At 40.6% G+C, this 20,657-nt stretch overlaps 1 protein-coding gene across 1 annotated transcript in view; it reads right to left on the bottom strand.

Moving 5' to 3' along the window:
- Window positions 1–20,657, bottom strand: part of CHN1 (chimerin 1) — a 214,976-nt gene that overhangs the window by 18,426 nt on the left and 175,893 nt on the right. Inside the window, exons 8-9 of the mRNA XM_077448057.1 lie at window positions 6,966–7,043; window positions 2,888–2,972 (exon numbers count right to left, since the gene is read on the bottom strand). Coding sequence (XP_077304183.1) covers window positions 2,888–2,972; window positions 6,966–7,043 — 163 coding nt within the window. The remainder of the gene's footprint in view (window positions 1–2,887; window positions 2,973–6,965; window positions 7,044–20,657) is intronic.

Consider the following 20,657-nt stretch of genomic DNA (forward strand, 5'->3'; position numbering starts at 1 on the left):
TAATCTGTAGCACATGGCAATATGCTCTTTTGTTCTCATAGTACCACATATATACAGCTGCCATTAGGAACTTGCAAGATTACTTTTTTTGTTTTAATATCTTACTTGTACGAGGTGCCCATACGTCAATGCACCTTATTTACTATATTGGCATAATTGAAGGAGCTGTATGGCCAAAGATTTTTTGGCTGTTCTTCTGTGGGTCATAGAAGTGCAGTTAGTTCTGCATTCCTGTTATCTATTTTCAGCCGACTGTGAGCTAAAGCCTGTTGTCAAATGACATAACAGAGCAGGTCTAGGCTCTGAAAAGATCCGGACCATATGGTTGGGATCCACCCAGAAGCCTGGACCGAGAGCTGTCTCAGCCTCTCAGAGAGTCGCTGAGCCAGTCGCACTAAGCCCAGCGATCCAGTGAGTGCTGGAGGGGCAGAGCAGAGAGCCAGTAACTGACGGTCCCTGGCTCTCTGCAGGCTGAGGACCAAGAACTGAGCGATTAGCGATGTTTGATTGCTCAGTTCTTGGTCTTAGAGGCGGCAGGAGGAGATGCAGCTGGGGACAGTGCTACAGCCATCTAGAGCAGTAAAAAAATTTTGTTTGTTTTTGTGATTCCCATACTCTTAACGCGTGAAAATCACTTTGTTTCAAAGCACTTGTCTTTTTCTAAATTTCCTGAAGTTCTGCGATTGTAAATGAAAAGTCATGTTTCACTTTATTAGTCATTAGACGGACATGGACGTGGTTTTATACAAAAATGGCAGCTCTTATGGTTAGTGGTCCAGATTTCATGTTACGGTTTCCATTACTTGAAAGACTGGCCAGAAAATAAGTAGTGCTACAAATGTCACCTGTCCTGATAAATAAAACTTATTTTTTCAGCCGGTTTAACTAAAAGTCCAGGATTTGTTGTGCAATACATTTACATACATATACTAAAACTGGAGAAAATCCTATGCATACACTAGCATTAGCTAGTCAGCAACATGACTCAATATACAAGTCCATGCTAAAGTCTTCCTATTAGAACACCATATATATTAGGGCTTTAAAAGGTGCAGATCAGCTGGCTGGAGATAAAAAGGTAAATGGAAAAAGTTTTACTTTAAAAAGGGGGAGTACTGGATTCTACCATGTCGTTTTCAACACCACAAAAGGTTTTAAATTACCACACTGTCACAGCAACTGTATGTTTTAGGAAAATATCAACCCCTTTTCCACCCATTTTAGATTTTTGCTGGGAATTCCACTTGAACTAAGTGGCAATATGATGAAATATTGAATAAACACCAATAAGCTACTTTTATTGTTATCTGTTCCCTTGAATCTATCCATTTCAATTCCACATGGCCTACTAAAGGCAGCATATTCTGGAGTCACTCTAATGACACAAACTGACCTATTTTATGTCCATCAAGACAATCAAAACAGGAATGGATACATCTAGGAGGCAAAGTAGAAAGCCTCTTAAGAGTTTGGCAGTTTTTTTTATCTATCATCTTGAAAAACAAAAAACAACTTTCAAATGGTGAATGCACTACCATGCGGGGCCTTAAGGCAAATGTTACTTGTCCTACACTGCAGTTATGTGTGAAGTCATTAGTAATTACTGTTTTGTTGTGCTATGATAAGCCAGACTATGGCCAATAGGGGTTACACTTATAGATATCACCTTTTATCATCTACCACTTGGGTACAATTTAGTTATTTTTTTTGGCCCCCTTAAAGAGGAAGTAAACTCTCCCACTCTGATGCTCCTTTTCATTTAGTCCATTATAATAAGTAATTATCAAACTATAGCCACTGTAATCCAGCCCAAATTGCATATTACTTACGGTTTAAAGAAACTTTAAAAAACTTGTTTCCAGGAGTTAGGCAGAGCCATCTTAAGTATTGTTTTCGGAGTCCACAGTGGAGTGTATTTCCGCCCTTATATTGAGCACTTCCTGTACTGTTAACCAAGCCTCCTTCTCAATCCAACGTTTCTATGGCAACCCTACTTCCCTGTTCATAGCTGACTTGTATATTTCATAGTATTTACTTGTGCTGATTACCTAGTGTTTGCCTGTATGAGTCCTATCAGCTTATAAGACTGCAGTACTGCTGTCCCATGCCCTGCTTTACACTGTATGTCATGTCACATGGTGTGTAGACAGAAGCTCTGAGTGATTAGCAGCCTGCTGGGAGTTCAGTGCTGTGCCGTAGGAAGTCCTGATAACAGATAGATAAGACAGAGAGTGTGCCGTAAATCAGGGAGATCGGGGCATGCTCAGTGATGTCATTCTAAAGAACAAAAAGGATTACAACAATACTAAGCAAGTAATGAGATACCTACAAGCAGTGTTCATTAGGGTTTTTTATGCTGATTCACATGGGACAAAGCTGTAGGGGAGGGTTTACAACCACTTTAAGCCTGGTACACACTAGAGTTTGGGTTGCATGAAAAAAAAAAAAAAAAAAAACCTGACAGTTCCGGTCAATATGCAAGTTTACCCCAGCGATCTCACCCCCACTGAGCTGTTGTGTTCTGATAGAGGGGACACCGCCCCCCCCAACCACTCTGATCAAAGTTCTCTGCCATTGGCTGAGAGCGCTGATCAGAAGTCGGTTGGCTGCTGGTTTTCCAGCATGCGAATCCGACAGACCGACATACACATAGGCAGAATGTCGGACAGTATTTTTTGACAAAGTATTTTTTATATTTTGTGAGTACATTCTCCCCGTACACACGGGGCTTTAGTTCTGTTTGATGATATGGTTTCAAGGGAGTTAATGGGATTGTGCTTGTGGAAAAACACTCCATTGTAATCTACGAGTAAAGATCCTTGATTGAAACAAATCACAGAAGAAAATGTTAAAAAGGTGTTTAAACGGAGAAATGGATAACGCATACCTGCACATTTTACTCCCTGAGCGATCAGTCCCCACATGAAGTTGGCACAGTATTCACACCAGTGGGGACCTCTGAAGGTGTGCACCTAAAAACAGACACACGAGGGACCATTAGACAGAAAAGAAAATTGTTGTCCACGCAAAGCTAAACTTTCAGTTGTTCAGTTTATCAAGCATACATTTTATAATTTTTTTTTCCCTGCAGTTCCCTTTTGCTACATATTCCTGTAAGTCAATTAAGCATTTGGGTGCTGCACTACACACAAGGCTTACCAACACTGACAACATATTCATAGGTACGACTAGGCAAATGTTAGTCCAATTATTTCCTTCAATGTGCTGCCCCCCATTTCAATGTTCAGTCGCAAGTTGTGGTGGGTGCTAGATATGCATATTTCTCAACTGTATTGTAGCCCACAGAGGGGTCTCAGCCAGTAAAGAATCCCACACCGCTGTCAGGTAGGTGTATCTGGATCACAAGTGTGGTGGAATAAAAATCTTTCAGCAAGTAAAACAGTTTATATTTATGTAAACCAACTGCATATTTCCTTTTTTTTTTCTGGGTTTCAGACTTAAATGGTGTCCGTAAACGATGTAGTCCAATTCAAATGATCAATGAGCCAACTCATGCACTGTAATTCTTAGCTCTCTGGAATATACTGACAAGGGTGTAAGTAGTGCTCTTCAACGTCAGTCTGACAGGTCTGTGCTACTGTCAGTAATATGTATTTTAAACATCTTTTCACAAAAAAGAAGTTTATCTGAACAGAAGTCTGAAGAGTTCCTACCACAGCAATCTCCAGTAGCTTCACTGTATGCATGTATGTATGAGGATATAATGGAAATCAATGCATTACTCAAAAACACCAGGAAGCATAAAACACTATTATATAGATGATTTCTAATGCAGTGTGTCAACAATCAGCATATTTTCAATCTTCTCACTGCCGGAGGGAAAGGAAGTGCATTTATATTCATTGCCCCATGAAACCTTCTGGCTGTCAGATTCATAAAAATGACAAAGAACTTTAGCCTATAACAGGACACACTTTTCATTAAAAGATGAAATGCAGGTTGGTGTAGGCGTAAGGAAAAGAGAAGGAAAAACAACCAGCCCAGGAACAAATAGATTAATCCATCATCTAGAAAGTAATTTTCAATACAGATTTTAAAAATATCCTACTTTTTAATCAGGAGTGTTTTAAAACTATAAAATGCTGGCCCAGACATTTAGGTGAACAGTCCAGCAAGCATGCAGAACAATCCAACTTTCTCATGAAGCCTCCTGGGCCAATTTCACCTCTAGTCATCTAGTGCTCCTGTGTAGGGTAATAGAAGAGGGAAAGGGAGCCATGCGCAGACAAGCCCAATGCTGGGGAAAACAACACTCATTATTTAGTATTATTTGACCTTCCAAGATCCCAGTTTCATGATGCTCAGTAGGTGCTGTCATGCAATGCCCCAAAGAAGGGGTTGTCAGGTTTAATTGGGAGAATGCAATTTAACATCTATGGGGGAAAAAGAAGCTCAACACAGAGGAGATGTTAAAAATTACTATATGAAACCAACACCTTTATCTATGTGGAAGGGAGTCAGGACTGTCCATAGGTTGAATCCTTTTTCCCCACATCTGCTGATCTCTTTAGAGATAGGGGAATCTTAAACAGTTATTTCCCCCAGTAGTGGTAGCTCTGTACCTGCAGTGGGATTGTTTTAAGGCCAATTTAGATGATGCACAGAGATTCAGAGTAGGTGCGGGAAAATATGGATTAGAATTCATCCCAGTGATCGTGAGAAAACGTCACCTAAATAATACTGAAAGGAGGATCTGCCAGACGCCTTGTGTTTAACAGACACTTGTTAGCTAGTGAGGCCACTTCATTAATCCTACAGTAAAGCCAGACGAGAGCACAAGGCCATCTGGCTGATCTGCATAGCAAAGCATATATTTATTCAGAGTTACGTATTTAAAAAAAATCCACAAACTGGCTGGAAGCATCTTTTTTTTTTATTGAGTGGTTAGTAGAAAATAGTCACTCTTGAAGTTTGTGGTGCAGAACAAAAGCATTTATTAAAACATTTACAAGGGGGGATAAATATTCCATGAAGGTCTCATGTGAATCAATATTGGGCTCGAGGAACATCTACATTTAGTGTTATGACTCTTCCAAAGAGTGAAGGGGGGGAAGCAAGGATGGAAGAATACCAGCTTGCTTGAGGTACGTTGAGCTTCCCATTTAAGCTTGTATGGAAAGCATAAAGCTAAGAAATCGCTTAGGATTACGACCCGGGGTATGTTTTGCATTAATGTGGGCACGTAAAATGGGTCGGCTGAAAATTATACAGTCCTTGGTTCGGAACAGTAAGCTTTTGACATTTATCCTGGTGCCTGACAAAATAAGTATGGTTCTGAATCAGTAGGTAAAGGTTAGGATTTAGATAATCAAATGTTAGGTTTTAAAGTGTTCCTTTAAGAAGCGGGGTAGAAGTTAAGCGTTAATTGGGGGATTGGTGTTAATTGAGGGATTTAGTTAAATTTGGTGGCTCAGGTGAGTAGAGTATCAAGTGCCAATTTCAGCACTGGTACTTAATAGGATAGATCTTTCATGTTCTTTTGCCATCTGTGACTTTTTGGGGAGATTTCCCCTCTATTTCTCTTTTAATGAAGATTTGGGATTTACCCTTTCAGTCCTAATGACAGTGATCATCGGGACAAATAGAGTTTATCTTCCTAGCGGGTACACAAGTAGCAAAAACACACAACAGGGGTTCTAACCCTTCACCATTCTATACAAAACTAAAAACACCTTCACCTCTTTATGAATATGGCCCTTGAAGTTTAGGTTAAGGGTCAGGATAAGTGGAGGGTACCCCAACTTGTCACTTATCAGTGCTGAAAGCACCATGCTGAGAACTACCAGTGCTGCATAATGGGAACAAATGCTAATATACCAGAAATTGGTTATAAATTTGGTGTCAATATTCTGCTACAATCTCTGTGATTTAATATAATTAAAAACCTTAGCAAAGAGAGGCAGTAGTGAGGGAGTTTAAAATATTTGAAGCCAATATGTTAATGCTAAAGTCCCAGAAAGATATAAAACTCAGGTGGGGATGTTGGCATCTACCCACAATTAAGGAACCAGTTTTAGATTTTTATATTGACTGACCTTTAAAGTAAAAGTAATAGCTCAAATGTAAAAAAAAAAAAAAAAAAATTTACTTTTTAGCACTTACATTTGTAAATATGTGTAGGTATCCCAAGTAAATATTGGGAAAGAATGGTGTTGGGAAAACAGACATGGAATAGCGTGTTCACGCGATCTTTCTATAGTTAACAATACAATACTCGGCAGAAAACACTATAACATCTAGCAAAGTTTGAATTTTGCACTGCTCTCTGTAAGACCTTTAAACATCAACTTTGTAAAACAGGGAACCAGTTAAAAGAAGACATGCAGTTTATTGCTCTCTAGGTGTGAGTGCCAGCATGCCATACTGGTCTATCATGTTGGCACCTGAAGCTCCTCATAAATCTGAGACATTCAAGTTCCCATGTCTGATATAAAAAGAATATAGAAACTTCTGTCAGACTTTCAAAATTTTGGGTTTTAAACACAATTATCTCTGATCACCCAAATTTGTTTAAAGGGCACTTTAAATTGTAACTAACTTTTCTAAATTTGATATTGCCCAGTCTTAAACATTACAGCAGAAAATATACTGCCGGGTGTATCTTCAGATATGACAAAGATCCAACATCTGTCTATTGTTGCTGTGGCTGCTCATTCAAACCCCCAGCCAGAATGTTGCAGGTCAGGTTTGCCGTTTTACTAAACAGATTGCAGAGAGAATAACATACATGCCAATATTGAAGCCATAACTTTCACGGTGAGTGTAGGGAAAACTGGTAATCCTGAATCTCTATTTGCCAAAGAGTATATACCATATACCATATAACACAACCTCATAAAACAGCAGAAGATAATAAACCAATGCATTTTGATAAACAAACTCAGTTCTTTCATAGAAAAAGTATACTAGGAAGAAATTCGGTAAGCATGCAAAAAAAGTCTTACCTTAAAATTGTGGACCTTTTCGTACTTGGGAACCTGTTCATTTTCCTTTAATGTTGCTCTTCTCACAAGTGACGTCAACTGTGAATAAGCAAAGAGTTTCAGTGGTTGCCAGAAGGTTGCAGAAGTCTTTTGAGAGTTTAGTTTCCTCCCCAGAGCTGTAGCCAACAGATCCTGCTGCTGGCTTTCATGCTTTCTGGGATGAGAGGCAGTTTTGACATATCTTAGCTGCGATTCTCTTGAAGGCATTTTCAAACAAAAAAAAAAGTTTTCTTCAACTAGAAAAAAAATCTAAATAAATACAGTAAAAAGGACCAGACCCCAGTGTAACGACAAAAAAACAAAAAATATATATATATATAAAAATTTACAATGCAGAGATGAACATCCTGGAAATTAATATAATGTGGTTTAAATCAGTGCTGGCCATTGGGTTGCCTATTGAAAACCAGTTGGTTATGATGACTGGAGTACTTGGAGTGTGCATTTGGAATTAGATTTTTCTTTCCTTCCATTTAAAAAATATCTGTATAAAGATCAGGACCCGGCGTCCAGATGGTTTAAAGCCCAGCCAGGGAGTGAGAATTGTTGATGAGAAGGATGCTCTAAGTCTGAGGTATCGGCTTAGTGAGTGAAAAGGTGGGGAGGGGGGACTGAGTGGGCTTTGCAGTCACGCTGCTTTAGACTGGCCACAATAAGTGCATATCTAACCAATGAAACAGAGCAGCAGCCTTTATGTATTCATCAACTCAGTCTCCCTCCCCCATATCCCCCTACGCACGACTTTCTTGATTACTTAACCAGCACAGGACTGCATCACATTGAGAATGGAGAAAAAATATGGACTTCAGGAAGTGCCAGACACAAATGGGTTAAAGTAGAGAAAATAGACATGTACTACATGTCAGGCAGAAGATAAAGAGCCACGAATGACTAATACTTTCTTATAATATACATTCAATGAAAACACTGTTCACTCACAATCAACTCTGTTCACAGCCATCCTGGAAAATTCCAGAAAATGACTTAACTCTGGCAAAAAGCTGACCAAGAGATAACCCATGTTTTTTTTTCCTTTTTTGCTTGCTAAAAATATTACACATTGTCGTACAAGTCCTATAAATATATCATAGTAAAGATAAGGAGATAGCTGAGAATTCCTGTGCTTTCAGCAATGATGTGGTGTAATCCACAGTAATTAAAACATTTTAAATGATCACTGGTTGCAGATAATGCAACGCTCAAAATCAGTGCAAGTCCTTTGCAGGCTTGTAATAAAATCCACAGTGGGTACTACACAACAATGTTATGTGCACTCTTCATGACAAGGAGTCAGTTTAATCAAAACTGATATTTTTGAGAAATTGGCAATAGAGTAATCTTTCCCCTTGCTTCATGTCTGTTGGGAAGTTTGGCTGTAAGGCTCTTGCACGAAGTTCCAGGTTACCCCATCTAGCTGAACCACAAGGAAGGAGACTCAAGCCCCCTGAAAATTGTTGTAATTGGTTTACATTACAGTTAATGGAATGGGAACACTTTCATCCTGCTGGGCAGTGTCAGTTTTTTTGTATAAGCAATACATATGCTCATTTGTGCTCACATCATACTACTACCAATCAGAGACATGTATAATAAAGGGCCTGTGCACGCTACCCTGTGCCTAAGTGCCATCCGGACAGATCATCATTGCCACTACCCTGGGTAGATTTGTTGTGGTGGCATGGGGAACTGTGCATCTACAGCTATTTAATACTTTTTTTTTTTTTTACAATTGGTGTTTATTTTCTATTTAATACTCTTTAATACCTCTTATAAAAACTTTTACTGTCAAGATTGGCAAACTTTACAACACTAACATTCACACACACATACCGTATACATTTATTCCCTCTCTCACGCCTCCTGAAGCACCTTTGCCTTGTTCAGAGCCCAGACATCTATAGTAAGTGTAAGAGAATTCTGAGCCACCAGGGTGGGGTGTGCATGTAAGACAGTTTGGGCAAGAGCGCAGAAAGCTAAAGGTCCCATTAACGCTTCCAAATTAGGCTGTCTGCGATTAACTGCAGGTGGGGAGCACAACTGAAAGCAATGGGAGGCCGACAGCTCCCACAACTGTTTGTGGCCAATCACATGTAATCGTTCATGTAACGATTAAATGTGAATGATTGGCCCTGGATGCAAACTGTCTGCATTCAGGGGTGATCATCCAAAGATAATTGCTGTATGAGTGATTACATGTGATTGGCCGTGAATTGCTTCAGGAGATGTTAACCTCCCAGTGTTTGAATATGGCTTCCCATCTGCAGCTAATCACAGGGACCCCCCCCCCCAACAGGGTCTACTGCAGCTATCTGCAAATGGCCCCTGTTAAGAGTGTGAATGGGACCTAAATCCAAATACACTACTGGCATTAGGCGTTACTTCTTTCCCCCCCCCCCTTTATTTAATGGGAGCTGCAGTGAACTGACTGGCATTGAAATGTCATGTTAAACATTAAACATTTCCCTGCTAGATGTTAATACTGGAGCATGTTTTGCGACCTTAAAAAGTTGAAGTTTAATCACCTTAATATTTTGCCTCCCCTAGTTCCTCCCCTAGTTACTCCCTGAAGAAAAGTCTTGATGAGGGGATGTTAGGCAAGAGGTTTCTGGAATAAAATGGATAAAAGCAGAAATCCATCATTGAGGGTACTCAGGGTGAGATGCTGGTCAAGGACAGACTGAAGAAAGTCAAAATAGGAATAAGAATATTTCCTGAAAATTAGCTTTCTATCCTCACACCAAGCAATGCAAATCATGTTTGATAAATCTTATGAGAGTTTCTTTTATTACTCTTACCCCTATCTTTTAAGACTTGAGTTTTAACACCCATGCCATTAAAGCCACTGACTGAGACGCAGAACGGAATAGGACGACTTGAGCCAGTAGTTGCAGTCTGTAAGTGGCTTGTCTGTCAACAGTCTGGGTATATCTTTGTACCATTTCCTTCTGGCCCAATTTGGTGAAATGAGAATCACAAAAGATTTTATTTCCTCACTCTTTTACAGCAGTCGATGGAGAATCTTTATTGGAGGATAGGCACAAAGTTGAATTGGACCCATCAGAGTATCCAATGCAAAGGATCGAGAATCTGTGGCCTTGGCTACAAATTTGTTTGGCTTGTTAAATCTGAAAAGTTCTATTTTAATAATTTTTTGTACAAAACACACTACAGTACAATTGGGCAGTGTATAAAACAGGCACTGCCAACAAAAAGTATAACTAGAGTAAGCTCTGCCCCTACAATGCAATAGTACAGTGCATGGCTGCCAATAGGGGGTACAGTGGTAGGATTCCAAAGAGTAGACATATAAATGCAGTTACTCATGGGAGCAAGAATACCACACAGTCCAAACCAATTTTACCAACAAAACAGCAAATGATGGGCAATAAGTAAAAGAAAAGTCCATCTGACAACACTGAGGCTCATACAGATAGAGCGGGAGCCCATCAGCTAAATAGGGAGAGAAGTGAGGACACGTCTGACAGGTTAGCTCTCATCAGAATATGAAAGCATTAGGAATTCTGACAGAGACCACAGGGACCGAACTTTGTCCAACTTGGACAGACATCCTCAACCTTTGGAGGAGGCCCTATACAACAGGAATGCAGGATTAACAAGTGATTTCCAGCTAAATAGTATTTTTTTTTCCAGTTTAAGAATGAGAAAAAACAAAACAAAAAAAATAAATAAATAAAAAAAAACACACACTTCACAGATCCCCACATTGACACAAGTCATGTGGATGCAGGAATCTCCCCGGCTGTGCTACTTGTATTCTGATAGGGTTGAGGGTCCAGCTGCAGTGGTTGATTGATTATAGGACACATGTACTGAAATTCAGCTGGTTCCTGCTGAACTGGCCGAATTTTGGTATGTGTATACCCAGCCTTAGGATGGTTATACATAGATCAAGATTCGTCCGGGTCAAGCAAGGACTGGCCAAATTTAACTCCACCTATGGGCAAGTTGGTTGTACACGATCTATTGATAGACTTGTGTTCAACCAGCCTGTTGGGTTTATCGTCAACGAACAGCACCACTGGCTATTGCAGTCAGCACTGATTAGTGTATTCTGATGGCAGGGATGTCTCGCTCCTGTCAGAATGCAATAGGACAGTGGGAGTGATTCCCCCATGCACCGCGAGAGGGAGTGTGTGTGTGTGTGTGTGTGTGTGTGTGTGTGGGGAGACTGTGTGTGTGGGGAGACTGTGTGTGTGGGGAGACTGTGTGTGTGGGGAGACTGTGTGTGTGGGGAGACTGTGTGTGTGGGGAGACTGTGTGTGTGTATTTTTTTTTTTGGTCAAGCCACTGGTTGAACATGCCCCTGATTGTGATGAAACCGGTAGGGCGGGGCTGGATACACGCTACTGAGCATGTGTAAAGGAACAGTGGCCACCTTTGAGACTGGAATTTGTTGTGCCATATGATATGCTGTGTTACTTCTGGACTTTGCTTAGATTTGGAGTGATTGTAAAGCCTTTTTTTTTCCTAGAAAAACAACAAACATGTTATACTTACCTGCTCTGTTGCAGTGGATTTGCACAAGTCCCTCTTCTGTGATCCTGGCCCCTCTCTCCTGTTCAGTGTCCCTACAGCAAGGGGCTTGCTATGGGACCACCTGTGCTGAGTCACAGCTCCCATTGAGACACGGAGCCCCGACCTGCCCCTGCTCCCAGATTGGCTAGCTAGCTTTGACTGACAGCAGCGGGAGCCAATGGCTCCACTGTTGACTCTCAGCCAATTAGGTGGGAGAATCTCAGACAGCTGAAACACTCATGGGGAATCGCTGGACAGAGAGGGACCTCAGGTAAATGTTAGGAGGGCTGCTGCACACAGAAGGCTTTTTATCTTAATGCATAGAATGCATTAACCACTTAACCACTACAATACAGGGCACTTTCACCCCCTTCCTTCCCAGCCCAATTTTCAGCTTTCATCGCTCTAGCGCTTTCAGTGACAATTGCGCGGTCATGCTACACTGTACCCAAATGAAATTGTTATCATTTTGTTCGCACAAATAGAGCTTTATTTTGGTGTTATTTATTCACGACTCCGTTTTTTTTTTTTGCGATATAAGCGCAAAAAAAGCGGAAATTTGGAAAAAAAAAAAATATTTTTTTTTTTCTATTTGAAAAGAAATCCAATAAAATCGAATTTTGTCATAAATTTAAGCCAAAATGTATTCTGCTACATGTTTTTGGTAAAAAAAATTCCGTTAAGTGTATAATAATTGGTTTGTGTGATCACGGACATATGTACGCAAATGATCATGTACATATGTGTGCAGGTGATCACGTACATATGTGTGCAGATAATCATTGGGACATGTGATTTTAGTGGGACATATGTGGGGGACATGTTTTTATTATTAGGGACATGTGTTTTTATTATTTGGGGACATGTGTGTTTTGGGGACATGTGTGGGGACTGTGTTTGTACTGTGTGGTGTGTTGTGTGTTGACACTACACTGATGATCAGTGAGTAAAAAGCTGTAAAAAGCAGCCCATACTCACTGATCATCAGCCGGCTGCAGCGTTCTGCTCTCCTCTCCTCAGCGATGACTTCCGTGTGAGGAGAGGAGAGCCGATTGCCTAGCAACCGGCTGTTTGTTTACATCACGACGGCCGTGATTGGACACGGCCGTCATGTGATCAGGAGGGCCAATCACAGAGCCCTCCTGCCGATCCGAGATGTGCTGTGTCCGGGTGACACGAGCACATCGGGATCGCGCCGCTGCGCGGGCACGCGCGCGCGCGATCCCGCTACTTCTGAAGGACGTTCCTGAACGTCCTATCAGGAGTAGACGGCTCCCACCCGGCCGTATATATGCATTGGCCGGGTGGGAAGTGGTTAAGGACCGCCGTATTGCCAATGTACGTCATTACAATGGCACCGGCAGGCACAAGCACGTACATGTACGTGCCTGCCTTCCAGCGGGTGGGGGGTCCGATCGGACCCCCTCCCGCTGGATACGGCGGTCCGTTTCGCTGCAGGAGCGATCCGGGATGAGGGGATGGCCATTGGTTTCTGGCCATCCCCTCTCGATCGCTCCTGGCCAATGAGAAGCTTCCTCCCACTGTGTACTGTATACACAGGCAGGGAGGAAGTGATGTCATTCTCCTCGGGGCGGTCTTTTAGACTGGACTACGAGGAGAAGACTAAAAGTAAGTGCACCAAACACTACACTAACACATAGGTACACAAACCCCAGGTTTTTATAGCGCTAGGTACCCCAATATACTACCCAATAATGGTTTTAACCCCCTGATTGCCCCTAGTTAACCCTTTCACCCCCTTTTGCCAGTGTCACTAAGCAATCGTTTTTCTGATCGCTGCATTAGTGTCACTAGTGCTGCTAGGTAGCTAGTTATTTTTTTAGGTTCTCCGCCAGGTTTTTATAGCGCTAGGTACCCCGATATACTACCCAATAATGGTTTTAACCACCTGATTGCCCCTAGTTAACCCTTTCACCAGCGATCACAGTATAAGTGTCACTGGTGACGCTGGTTAGCCAGTTAGTTATTTAGGTTCCCCGTCAGGTTTTTATATAGCGCCAGGGACCCCCATATACTACCTAATAAAAATTTGAACCTCCTGATTGCCCCTAGTTAACCCTTTCACCAGTGATCACCGTATAAGTGTTACGGGTGACTCTGGTTAGTTTGCTTTTTATAGCATCAGGGCACCCACCATTTATTACCCAATAAAGGTTTAACCCCCTGATCACCTGGCGGTGATATCAATTAGGTTTTAGGGTCAGGGTCTGCGTCTCCCCAGGCAGCGCTAGGTTAGTGCCAGTACCGCTAACACCCACGCGCAAAGCATACACCTCCCATAGTGGTATAAAATCTGAACAGATCAATATCTGATCTGATCAGATCTATACTAGCATCCCCAGCAGTTTAGGGTTCCAAAAAAACACATTGTTAGCGGGATCAGTCCAGATACCTGCTGGCACCTGCGTTTTGCCCCTCTGCCCTGCCCAGCCCACCCAAGTGCAGTATCGATCGATCACTGTCACTTACAAAACACTAAACACATAACTGCAGAGATCGCAGAGTCAGGCCTGATCCCTGCGATCGCTAACAGTTTTTTTTGGTAGCATTTTATATTTAAATCCAGAAGGCAGTGCTTGGTTTTCAGGGTCCCGTACGTGGCTAGGCTCCCAAAAAGTTCCCCACATGTGGTATCCCCGTGCTCGGGAGAAGCAGCAGAATTTATTTTGGGGTGTAATTTGACTTATGCCCATAGCATGTGTGAGCAATATATCATTTAGTGACAACTTTGTGCAAAAAAAAAAAAAAATTGTAAAATTCCTGCAACTTGTGGCAAAATATAAAATATTTCATGGACTTGGACCATTTTGGCATTTTATGGCCTTCGAAACTGTGATAGGTAGTGAGGAGTGAAATCAAAAATTTGCACCCTTAGAAACCCTGAAGGCAGTGATTGGTTTTCGGGGTGCCGTATGCAGCTAGACTCCCAAAAAGTCCCACATATGTGGTATCCTCGTACTCAGGAGAAGCAGCAGAATATATTTTGGGGTGCAATTCCACATATAACTATGGCATGTGTGAGCAATATATCATTTAGTGACAACTTTTTGTAAACTTTTTTTTTGTGTCATTATTCAATCACTTGGGACAAAAAAAAATATTCAATGGGCTCAACATGCCTCTCCACAACTTCCTTGGGGTGTCTACTTTCCAAAATGAGGTCATTTGGGGGGGGGGGGGGGGTTTGTACTGCCCTGCCATTTTAGCACCTCAAGAAATTAGATAGGCAGTCGTAAATTAAAAGCTGTATAAACTCCAGAAAATGTACTCTAGTTTGTAGACGCTATAACTTTTGCGCAAACCAATAAATATACGCTTATTGACATTTTTTTTTACTACAGACATGTGGCTGAATAAATTATGCCCTAAATGTATGACTAAAATTGAGTTTATTCGATTTTTCTTATAACAAAAAGTAGAAAATATAATTTTTTCTCAAAATTTACGGTCTTTTTCCATTTATATCGCAAAGGCAATCAAATACCATCAAAAGAAAGCTCTATTTGTGGGAAGAAAAGGACGCAAATTTCGTTTGGGTACAACATTGCATGACCACGCAATTACCAGTTAAAGCAGTGCGAAATTGTAAAAAGACCTCTGGTCCTTAGGCTGTTAATTGGTCCGGGGCTGAAGTGGTTAAAGATTAAAAAAAAAAGTTAACCTGTTAACCCCTTCTCTGCTAGTGTAATCTATACAGTGACCAGTGCATTTTTTTTTTTTTTTTTTAGCAATGATTACTGTATTGGAGTCACTGGTTCCCAAAAAATGTCACTTTGGGTCAGATTTGTCTGCCGTAATGTTGCAGTCCCAAAAAAAAAAAAAAAAAAAAACAGAAAGAAAAATTGCTGACCGCCGCCATTACTAGTAGAAATAATAATAATAAAAAAAAAAAAAAAAAATGAAAAGTCCCTAAATCTATCCCCTTTGTAGATGATATAACTTTTGCACAAACCAATCAATATACGCTTTTTGGGATTTTATTTTGCCAAAAATAAGTAGGAGAATACATATTGGCCTAAACGGATAAAGAAATATTTTTTTTTTTGGGATATGTATTATAGCAAAAAATAGATATTTTTTTTTTAAATTGTCTTTGTTTATAGCCCAAAAAATAAAAACCACTGAGGTGATAAAATACCACCAAAAGAAAGCTCCATTTGTGGGAAATAAAGGACATCAATTTTATTTGGGTACAGCGTCCCACGCCCGTGCAATTGTCGGTTAAAGTAACGCAGTGCTGTATTGTAAAAAAAATGGCGTGATCACCAAGAGGGTAAAACCTTCTGGTCCTTAACCACTAGGCGCCTGCACTACAGCCAAAAGACAGCTACAGCGTGGACGTCAATTGCCGGGAGGCCACCCCTGGACATCGTCCTGTTTACTTCCGTGAGCGCGCATCGGGGAAATTCTGTGCTGGCCGTGTCCCTTGGACACAGCCAGTCACAGATCACTGTAAATGGCCAATCACAGCGCGATCTGAGTGTTCGATGAGAGATGATCTCATATGTAAACATATGAGATCATCTCTCGTCGCCGGCTCTCCCTCCTCACACAGAGACAGCATGTGAGGAGGGAGAGACCAACAGCTGCAGCAGTAAGTGGAAAAAAAATAAAGTGCCCACAGTACGTCACTGCCACCTGTCCCCAGTGTCACGTATAAGTGCAATCTGTACCACATATTAGTGCCATCTGTCATCAGTGCCACGTATTAGTGCCATCTGTCATCAGTGCCACGTATTAGTGCCATCTGTCATCAGTGCCATGTATCAGTGCCATCTGTCATCAGTGCCACGTATCAGTGCCATGTCAGTGTCACTGTCCTGGTGCTCCAGGGCCTTCAAAAGTGTAATAGGTAGTCAACAAGTTAGATTTATGCTCCTAGAACACATGATGGCGCTCCCTGCATGTTGGGCCTCTCTGTGTGGCTAGGCTGAGGAAAAGTCCCACACATGTGGTATCGTAATACTCAGGAGGGGTAGCAGAATGTATTTTGGGGCATCATTTGTGGTATACACATGCCATTTGAGAGAAATAACCTATTACAATGACAATTTTGTGGGGAAATTTTTTTTTCGTTTTGTAAAAAATTATGGGAAAAAAATATCAAAAAGCTCACCATGCCTCTTACTAAATACCTTGAAATGTCTACTTTCAAAAAAGGGGTCATTTGGGGGGTATTTGTACTTTCCTGGCTTGTTCGGGTCGCAGGAAATGATAGGCTGCCAGTACATCAGATGTGATAAATTTTTTACGATTTGCACCACAGCTTGTAGACTCTCCAACTTTCACACAGACTGAATAATGTCCATAATTTGGGTTATTGTTTACCAAATATATGTAGCAGTATAAATGGTGGCCAAAATGTATGAAGAAAAATGATTTGCAAAATTTTATCACAGAAACTAGGAAAAATGCTTTTTTTTTTTTAAATGTAGGTCTTTTTTCATTTATAGTGCAAAAAATAAAAAACCCAGAGGTGATCAAATACTACCAAAAGAAAGCTGTATTTGTATGAAAAAAGGGACAAAATTTTTTATTTGGGTACAGTATTACTGAGTAATTGTCATTCAAAGTGTGAGAGAACCGAAAGCTGAAAATGTGTCTGGTCACGAGGAGGGTTTAAGTGCCCAGTTGTCAAGTGGTTAAGACTAGGGCTGCAACTAACTTAACTAGGGTCAAATCGATGTTTGTTTTCAACCACAGTGACCGGAAAATTTCGAAATAGAAAATTCCTTTGTTCAACAAGTTTTCTAACAGACAGCATATGTGTTTTTTTGTTTAGAAATGACATTCAGGTGAAAATTTCAAACAATATTCTTACATTCAAGGAATGTACAGATTTATTTTATACTTGTCAGAAAATTGATCTGTGTGGCAAACATAAGGCTCGGCGCACACCTATGCAGTTTGCTTTTGATCAGTTTCTGCAGTGCTTTGTTCTGTGCGTTTTGATTTTTACACATGTGATTTTGCACACTCTTCTGCAGTTTCTCCATTGATGTATATGCAACCAAAAACCGTTTGGCATTGAAAATATAATGCACAATACTGGTAAAGTTTACTTTAACTGTAATGCCTTCTATTTTATCATTTAGTTTGGGGACAGCAGCTTATTATCATACATATATTTTTTATTTAAATTTTTTTTACTCTAATTTGTTTAGTAGGCGTGAGATACACTACACTTCTTCACAATGCCTTCTAGTACCTCCAGTCTATCAGCCTCTACCTTCTCTGGGTTCAGATGCTCATCTTCCCTGAGTCTTTAACCCCTTGCCGACTCACGCCGCTATACGCTGGCAAAATGGCACGTGTGCGCAAAACAACGTGCCTGTACATCCCGTGTCATTCGCAGCTAGCGTGCCCGCAGTCTCAATGTCCATTGGTGGCCGCAATCGTCAGAACGGGGAGATGGTAAACAAGGCCTTTCCCTGTTCTTCCTAGCAACATGACATTGATCTGCTGCTCCCAGTGATGGTGATGATAAAAATTAATAAAAATGTCATAAATCTATCCCCTATTTTGTAGCTGCGATAATTTTTGTGCAAACCAATATACTCTTATTGCAATTTTAACCAAAAATATGAAGAATACATATTGGCCTAAACTGTGGGGAGAATTTTTTTTTATATATTTTTTTGGGGATATTATAGCAAAAAGTAAAAAAGATTTTTTTTTTTTCAAAATTGTTGCTTTTTTGTTTATAGCGCAAAAAAAAAAACTGCAGGTGATCAAATACCACCAAAAGAAAGATCTATTTGTGGGGGAAAAGGGGACGTCGATTTTGTTTGGGTACATCGTTGCATGACCACGTAATTGTCAGCTACAGCAACGCAGTGCCATATCGCAAAGGGCTTGGTCAGGAAGGGGGTAAATCTGAAGCTGAAGTGGTTAAATTTTTTTTTTTTTTTTTTAACAAAAAAAAAAAAAAAAAAAAAAAACACACATGTTCTACTTACCTGCTCTGTGTAATGGGTTTGCACAGAGCAGCCTGGAGCCTCCTCTCCCCCGTGACACTTTTGGCTCCTCCTGTCTTCAGCGTGCCCCAATAGCAAGCTGCAAAGTATAGAATTGAGTGCCCCTGCCCAAATAGCAAGGTAAAGAAAACTTCTGCCTTTAGAACCGCTCACTTCCTGCCCAGGACTACATGTCCCACGAGGCATTGCTCCTCACACATTCACAAGTTCTCAGGCACTTACTGATATATGGACGCTGTACTGAGCTGCATGTGTGCTGCACTGTAATACCTGATATGTAAACTATATATGTAATAATGCATTCTGGCCGATTGATTATGAAAATAGTAATCGATTAATTCCATAATTCGTTGTTTCGGCCCTAGTTAAGACTGATAAAAACCTGTCAGTTCAGTGGGAATAAACTTACTTGAATTTCACCTAGCCTGCAAATACTAACAAAAACACACAACAGCCTACCTAATTAAACACTTTGAGCAGTTGAGACCATCTGATGGTATTCTATTTTACTTAAACCAGTTTAGAAATACAGTACCAAATGTCCTGGAAGCAGGAAGAATGTGTACTCTCTCTGTGCAAATTAATATCCAGTGCTTCTAATGCGTTATTTATTCAGAATAATAGGTTAGTACAATGAAGGGACCAGTTGCATCTGTCTGGATGTTGACACAAACATTCAATGCACAGCTAACCAGATTACAAAAAGCTTCAGATGAAGCCAAGTCAGAAGGAGATCTCTTGGGGATTTGCCTTTACAGAAAAAAAGGTTTGTTTTCATTCCATGGACAGAGTTAGTCATACTTCCTAACCTGTTCTTTATCCATGCTAAGCATCTTTGGGAAATGATTGAGAGAACACAGACCACCAAAAATAGCAAACCTCTTTTTTTCCGACCTGAATTCTTTTATACACCGACTTTGTGTCTGGTACAACTTTCCAAAACACATGACAAATCATTTTCTTGTTGAGCAAGACAATTCTGAAACAATGGTAAGTGTAAATTAAAGTAACGTGGAACAGGAAATATGAATAAACAGATTCTGAAGCCTATATTTTACCAGACACAGTACTGTGCCTCATTACTTTGGAAACCACGACACTGTAAGGGTACGTATATATTATAGACACCACCTGTGTTCACAATGAAATTAGCGGACACGTCCAATGAACCAGATCTGAAGCATTGCCAACAATCAAGAAAACCTGTAGTATTACATGCAAAAGATCATTAAAACAGCCAAGTGGCATTTTTATAAAGTCATCTGTGGCAGTCCACGTTTTGTTTCAGTAATGAAATCATTTTCAGTGTCATATGGACCTACAAGGGAATTACTATTTACCACCCCCACATCCTTTTTTCCATAAGGTTTAATAACTGGCAATGCAGTCTTTGGTAAATTCCGTTTAGTCTGCAGTTAACTAAACACAATTTTGCTAGAAAACATGCACACAATATGCTACTCATATGGCCTAGATTTACTTGTCTGCTATGATGAATACATGTGCCAATTCTCATTGACACTATGCTGACATCTGCACCGTACAACCTCCAGCTGAATATTGAATGCTTTATTTTAGGTGCATCCATCAATAAAATACATTTCAGGGAGTACGTCTATCCATGTCCACCACAGAAAACCATAATCTCTATGTTGGATATTTTATACATTATGCCCAAGTATTACACATGGGGCGCAGCAGGACTAGTATCATCAGCTAGTTTGTGTCTGCATAAACTACACTTTCTAAAGTAATGTCAGCACTAGAACAACTGAACGTGGAACTAAAGTCTGATATAAAAACAAAAATGCATGTCACTTCTGCAATAGATAAACCTACCTGCCTGTTTACAGTCTTCTGTAGAATGTACACCAAGCTCAGTTTAAATTCCAGCACAGTGGCAGGATGACTGCACTCTTGTGCATACATGAGAGTGACGTCACCCCTCACCAGCCAATCAAGTTGGGTAAAGTCGAGAAGATGTTGGCTTTGACAAGGGACTATGTGGGCGTCAGTTGATGCAAATGTATAGTGGAAATCAGTTCCAATTTAAAAGCTGGAAAAATATTCAGGACATGGTCTGTTCATTACCTGGCACTGTGCTGTGTCACGATACATA

The sequence above is a fragment of the Lithobates pipiens genome, unplaced genomic scaffold (assembly GCF_037356315.1).
Source record: "Lithobates pipiens isolate NorthernLeopardFrog02 unplaced genomic scaffold, aLitPip1_a1.2 Scaffold_22, whole genome shotgun sequence".
Lineage (NCBI taxonomy): Eukaryota > Metazoa > Chordata > Amphibia > Anura > Ranidae > Lithobates > Lithobates pipiens.